Raw genomic sequence first — 7207 nt, 5'->3', positions numbered from 1 at the left:
TGGTAAAAATGCTTTCCAGCAAAGCAGCTGCCTCTGCCTGAAGGAGCAGGGTTTTGCTGGCTGTGCAGAAATCAGCTGAGGCTCATTACTGAGTAACAGGCCGTGAAAAGGACACGTCACCTCTTTTTTTTCTTCAGCAAAGGGAAATTCTTCCCTGAGATCTGGGAAGTCATACAAATCCTGATCTCTTCCTGAATAAGCAAAGGATGCTCCTTTGCACTGACAGTAGGATGCTGCTCCTGTGGGCAAAAGGGGCTGCACTCCCTCCTGGGACACCTCTGCTCCAGGTTGTTTGTATTTTATACAAACACCGTTATATTTTTCAGATACAAATCTACAAAAATATTCTGGTATATGGAGAAGAAGAGAGCAAAATAATCTCACAGAAATGCACCTTGACTAAGTTTCAATGTCTGATTTTAAAACAAAACAACGAAAACTAACACAAGAAGTGCACGAACATGGGGGAAACATAACTTTTGTAATAAAATCTGATTTTACCTTTAAGCACCTAACAATAGATGTGCTGGACAAGTACAGCTGAATCCTCTACATTGCTTGAAGCACTAAGTACCTTCTTCAGTGCTCAGGTCAGCTACAGCTTGTCAGGCACTGCCATTTATACCAGTTTTGGAAGAAGTTCTTACAGGCACCGTAGAGCTCATACCAACCCTCCAAACAAAGAGATTAACTGATCAAAGCACCCTCAGCTAACAACAGCCTTTTCCCTGGATAGCTTATTAATCCCTGTTTGAAACTGAGAGTAAAACCACTGCACTGGAGTGAAAAACAACACGAAGGCTACAGTGGGGAAATGGAAAGGAAGTTCCAGCACACCAGGGAAAATCTAAAATGTCAGTTATGAGCGGTTGTAGCAAAAAACTCTACAAGTCAAGAGCTTTTCCACTTTGTGGGATGAACCCCTATGTCATGCTTGGATGTACTGGATGGACAGCCTCAGGAAAACTCTGCACAGTGAACTGCAATGATTGTACATTTCCAGCAAAAAATACAGTTTTGCTTAGAGCATTACAGTTCCAACATGACATCTCCTGCCCAAATCCTGGCATGCTGATACCTGTCCTCTCCAGGGGTCACACCCTCTACATTAAAAAAAATAAATATTTCAAAAAATATAACTGCATAGATGTTCCCTCAGCAAAAAATGAGATTTAACAAAATGAACTTAGTTGCTAACACAGCCTTCAAACGTTACTTGGGTGCAACAGTTCCATAATATAAAAATTCCATTAAAATATCCATTTTTCCAAATGGCAAGACAATTTACCTTACTACCATCCAGAACTGGACATTAAAGATGGAAATCTTCATGGATGGGCAATAAAGTGTACGGCTAAGAATTTTTTTTTCCTGGTGCAGGAAACTGAATCACAAGAAAACTTAAGCAGTCTTAAAGCCAACAGGCTTTAAATCTCATTGAGATTTTCATGTATTTTCATGTACTTTAGACTCATTAAAACTTAAATAATTTAACAGTAATAGCTTGTATTTACATTGCTCTGTGGATGGTCTCCAGAGTAAAAATAAAGTGCATATGCTGAATGTACTCCAGTAGTACATTTAGATAAGTAAAAACAACACAGAAGAAGTTCCATTTTGTACAGGTTCATATGTGGATACAAAATGCTGATTTTTCGTGTTTGTCTGTGCAAGCTGCACATCCTGCAAGCACCAACACCCACATTCAGCCTGATGTCAGTACCAGCACTGCCTCTCACAAAATGTCACAAATAACGTCAGTCAGGTGTAATTTTCAGTGCTGAAGGCTACAACCAAATATGCAGAATAACAACTCCATCCTCTGATTTGCTGCTACAGTAAATGGAACTTTCAAGAAATCCAAAGAATCTGCCCAAAGCCCATCTCCACACACAAATCCAGAAGTGGTCCTAATAGACTACTGCACTTTCTCTACTGAATTTCAATACTACTGTCACCTCTACCTTTGAGAAATAAAACCAAATTCAATCCCTGTCTTCAAATTTCAGTGTGCATTAAGAGCTGATAATGTGGTTGCAACCTACCCTGATTTTTCACCTCGGCGAATTCTTTGTTGTATTCCTCCAGAGTTTCCCTAAGTTTCTGGTTTTCTGTTTCAATATCGTGCATGCGTTGAACCTTCAGCTGAAGCTGCTGTCCCAAATCCAAGGCTGGGACCGGATCTGAAAAAGAAACAGTAAAATAAAATCAAAAAAAAAGAAAAGAAACAGTAAAATAAAATAAAATAAATGAAATTAAAAAAATAAAAAGGAACACTTCTGTGACCCAAGCAGTTCAGAGCACAAATGCCCTTTTTTCTCCGTTTTGGTGCCAGCAGGGCCCTTCTTTGAATTATTAGACCTGCACATTCCTCACATTGTATATCCTACAAACTTAAAAAAAACAATTATTTAATTCTATCTATGTTCCCTTTAAATACAGAGTCAGGCTGAGAGGGCTGGGGGTGTTCAGCCAGGAGAAGAAAAAGCTCTGGGGAGACCTTGAAACCCCTTCCAGTGCCTCAAAGGGGCTCCAAGAGAGCTGGAGAGGGACTTGGGACAAGGACCTGGAGTGACAGGACAAGGGGAACGGCTTCCCACTGCCAGAGGGCAGGGATGGATGGGAGATTGGGAAAAAATTCGTGGCTGTGAGGGTGCTGAGGTCCCAGCACAACTTGTCCCGGCTGTAGCTGCCCCCAGATCCCTGGAAGTGTCCAAAGCCAGGCTGGACAGGGCTTGGAGCAGCCTGGGATAATGGAAGGTGCCCCTGGCTATAGCAGGGGATGGAACGGGATGAGCTTTAAGGTCTCTTCCAACCCAAACCATTCTGTAAGTCCATGAAATTTTGACACAGCTTCTCCATCCTGGCAATAATCTGTCAATTACTGTTCCTCACTCTGCTTGTGCAGGAGTGAATTTCTGAAGCAAACTGTGCCTCCTGCACAGCAGAGCTCAAACAAGTTCTGTGACCATAGAGATTTGAGTGGTATTTTTTCTAATTGACAGATCAATAACAATCAGAAATGTTGTGTGGATGTAATCAATTCCACGAACCTTGGGTTTGGATCTCTCTTTCTCTTGCACTATTAATCAAATGTCCTCTCAGTATTAATTCTCTGATATTCATCCCCTTCTGGTAAAGAGAGTTCTCAGCACACACCTGACATGTACATGTGTGATTTATTCTGGGATTTCTTCCCAGTCAGGATAGGAAAACTCTGGAGTGTGATGGACTTATAAAAGATTATTGAATATATTTCTGCTATGGGCGCCAGCATCTCTTGTGAAATGGCTGCAAAGATTTAGTCTCCTGTTGAGGAATGCTAAACACCAAACTCAGTGGATCAACAACAGTATATATTAGGGAGTTCACTTAATTTTCAACCACCACAGTCATTAATTTTTCAGACCACCCTCAGTTCCAGTCTCTGGAAACACATAATAAGTCTATTGTACCTCTGTTAACACATTAAGCATGAGCCTGTGTGTTTTTTCAATATGCCAGCGTTGTTGCATAGTTTATAAAAGAATAGCACTGGGTTATGTTGAACTCAGAGACATTCTAAGTAGCAGCCTGCTGCATTTTGTTACTTGGGTTCTTCAACAGCTTATGGCATTACCCTGTTCATAATACAAAATCTAGGTTGCTTGTCATCTGTTCTCTGTACATACATAGTTTATGACTACATAGCTTTTTCATTTATGCTTTTTAGGCCAAATACTTTTCGTTATTATTATCTGTATTAAAATATTTATAATAAATCAAACTTAAAATGTTATTGTGGCAGAGACAGGGGGGTACAGGTAAGGAATTAAATAGAGAGCTGAAGTGGCAGCAGTAGCACGAGCTGGAGGCTCTGCGGTATTTATGGATGGTCCTATTACGGTGTGGGCTGTCACAACATTCCCCTGCTCCCATGGAGGTCCCTGACCTTCCTCTGCAAGGAGCATTTTGTCACACTCCTGCAGCTCAGCATCCCCCAAAGAGCCAGCCTGGGACATTCATCTGCTGAGCACAAAGAAAGGCCGGATTGTCTCACTCTGGCCACGTCTGAAATTGTTACAGAAACCACGGATCCTATCGGGCCTGGGATCTTAAACTTCAGCTGTGGGTATTTCTGTGAGATAGTGATGAAAGAAACTGAACTTGACAAAATTGTGGGTGCACTTTCCCCCACCCTCATTTTAACATTGTAAAAAGCCAGGACACGCACAAGAGGTATTTTGCTCCTAATACACAGGGCTTTTTATATTGAAATCAGCAAAGAATTAAAAGACAAAAATAACATGGGCATTATAAAGTGAATAATGACTAAATCTTTAGTCAAATTTGCAATCCCTGAGAAGCATTGTGTACAAAATGAAAATGCTTGCAATCTCATAATTATTCATCAGGACATGTATATTTAATTTAGCTCTATTAAAGGTTAATGTTCAAGTAGCAAAACAGCGGCAGAACAAACAAAATGTAAAAAAAGTCTCTGTGCATTAAACTTCAAACTTCACTAGAGCCTATTTGAAGGACTAATGGCCTGCAGCCACCAAATACTGCTGGAGGACATGTAAAAAAAATCCATGGGTGAAGCACCTCTTAGACTTAATTTTTATAAACTGCATTAAAGAAAACTAATCGTTGTATGACAATAAAATGACCAACCAAGACATTTCGGGCTGAGAGAAAAATCGTTTCTCATGGCAAGTTCCAACGTGCTCTTTTAGCTTGAAAAGCCTAAAAACCTGTTATTTCTGGAGTATTTATAAACACCAATTAACCTGAAACAAGTATAAACCTTAGAGTCACAATGGCTTTTTTCCTACCTGAGTGGAGCGGATTAAAAATAAATAAAAATACTCTCCTTTTCCCAACACATGCATGCATGGAAAAGCATACCTTTTTATATTAACCAGGTTTGCAAAGTATGTTTCATGTCATTTAACAGGAGGTCACTGAATTTTTAAACAAGCAATGGACCAAAACTTTCATTTCATTACACAAACAACAGGCATGCACGGCTCAAAAAAATCAACTGGCCCTGGCTTATGGAGAGAGGCAGCAAAGGAAATGCCCTTTCTGTGGTCTGTAAGAGAGAAAAATCACCTCGCTGAACACTGAAATATGGAAACCTCATCATACATTATTCCCTTGCTTTGAATTTTCTCTTGTGAAATTCCAGAATCCCTGCTGGGCACAGGATAAATAAAAAAAAAAAAAAAGAGAAAATTAGTAAAAGGGATCTGATCATCCAGAACTTGAAGAAGCATTTTGCAAGATCATTACTGCCTAAGAGTAGACTGAGATGTCTATTTTTACACTAAATTTAGTGCATTTTTTCCTCCTGCTTCCTATTCTGCTTGTTTTTCCTAATCCACTTGTTGCATGCTATACCCACAGAGAAGCCCCTTGCATCCTGTACTTGCAGGCAGCCCAGCACATCTGGATCCGATCCCTGACGAGGTTTCCTCCACGCCACCAGAGCAGAAACAGAAACTGCCGAATTTCCAACCCTGCAGAGCCCGTTCCTGCCTCTCCTTCCCCAGGACTGCAGAGCTCTGGGCGCATCCCTGCTCACTGCTGGCACACACCTCACTGTGCCCTGGCAGAGGAGCCTCTGTACCCACGAAGGAGGAGGATGGACACGTCTCAGTGGACACAGACATGAAAACAATTAATGTTACAAATGTGAAGTGATTTTTACAGCAGTTAATACTTCACATCAAGCGAGCTGGTGAGACACAGCCACAGCAACACCTCTCAGGCTGTTCTCCCACCACGCACATGCCCTGATGATGAATCTTTTTTCAGCAGCAGGGCAAGGGAACCTTTTTTTTTTCTGCTGCTGTTTAGGTATGTAAGTACTGACTTTACAAACAATTTTACAAGAAACACTAAGATTGATTTTGCCTGAATTACGCATTACACGAGGCAGCCCCTCAGCACCCTGGGTGCAGTTTTGAGCATCACAATGTAAGAAAGATTTAAAGCTGTTAGAGAGTGTCCAAAGGAGGGACAGCAGACAGCGAAGGGTCAGAAGGGGCCGAACAAGGAGTGGCTGAGGGCACTTGGTTTGTTCAGCTGGAGGAGACTGAGGGGAGACTCATTGGGGTCTGCAGCTCTGATCTTGGCTCTCTATGACCAGGGACAGCAGGAGGGAATGGCTGGAGCTGTGTATGGGGACGTTCAGGTTGGATATCAAGAGGAAGCTCTTCCCCCAGAGGGTGCTGGGCACTGCCCAGGCTCTGCCGTGAATGGGCATGGCCCGAGGCTGCCAGAGCTCCAGGAGCCTTTGGACAATGCTCTCAGGGATGCCCAGGGTGGGATAACTGGGACCAGTTGGACTGATGATCCTTGCGGGCCCCTTCCAGCCCAGGATATTCAGTGACTCTCCACTCCAACCCCCACCCCACATCGCTCATCCCAAACCCATCCTCAATCCCCGAGTTACAGCAGGGCCATCGCTGACCGCCTGCACTTCCCAAGTGAATTTTGCTGAAGAACCTGCATTCCTCGCCCATCCTGCGAGCTGAGGAAGGCACAGCTCCCAGTGCCAGCAATCCCATCCCGTGTTTACACCGCGGGCGCTCTCGCAGCCTTGCCCTCCCCGGTCATTACGGCCGAAATGGCCACGGCTGCCCCCGTGCCCCTCGCCCGCTGCCATCCCACTCCCGCCCGCCTTCCTTTTCGCCAGGGCACTCTGGGCTAATGTAATCATACGATTACATAATTAACCCAGCTGTCTCATTAAGAAAATCAACTGGAATTCAGGGCATAATTAGTCATACAGCAATTAGCATGCTGATGAGCAACTGATGAAAAGCTGTCTCGATATAGAGTATGCTGGGACCACCCTCGTTATTTAAGGAGAGGGGGGAAAAGCCCACCTCGGCTTATGGAAAAGGAGCTCCTGCGGGACAGGGAATGTTTAAAGTTTATGTTTAACCCTTCGGCCGTGGCCGCCGCTGCCGCGAGGGGTGAGGACCCCCGACAACACCGAAGGGTTTGCCAAACGGAGTGGAAAAACTGTGTCATTGTTTAAATGTACAATTTGTAGTGCGCAGGGCCAAATTACCCTCTCTCCCCATATATATTTATACAAATATATATGTTTAAGCCCAGGGCTGCGGAGCGCTGCTGGGCGGGAGCAGTCCTGAGGAACGGGCTCTGACAGCCCCGCCGGGAGGGAGCACCGGGACCCCGGAGGCACCGCCGG

General features: G+C 43.6%; 1 protein-coding gene across 1 annotated transcript in view; it reads right to left on the bottom strand.

Moving 5' to 3' along the window:
* CUX1 (cut like homeobox 1) overlaps nt 1-7207 on the bottom strand; it is a 190377-nt gene that overhangs the window by 105407 nt on the left and 77763 nt on the right. The window contains exon 4 of the mRNA XM_031060636.1: nt 2046-2183. Within this exon, the coding sequence (XP_030916496.1) occupies nt 2046-2130 (85 nt within the window). The 5' untranslated portion in view covers nt 2131-2183. The remainder of the gene's footprint in view (nt 1-2045; nt 2184-7207) is intronic.

Source organism: Geospiza fortis, unplaced genomic scaffold (genome assembly GCF_000277835.1).
Source record: "Geospiza fortis unplaced genomic scaffold, GeoFor_1.0 scaffold425, whole genome shotgun sequence".
Lineage (NCBI taxonomy): Eukaryota > Metazoa > Chordata > Aves > Passeriformes > Thraupidae > Geospiza > Geospiza fortis.
The sequence above is the reverse complement of the archived record's forward strand: the minus strand, read 5'-3'. Positions and strand labels throughout refer to the sequence as shown.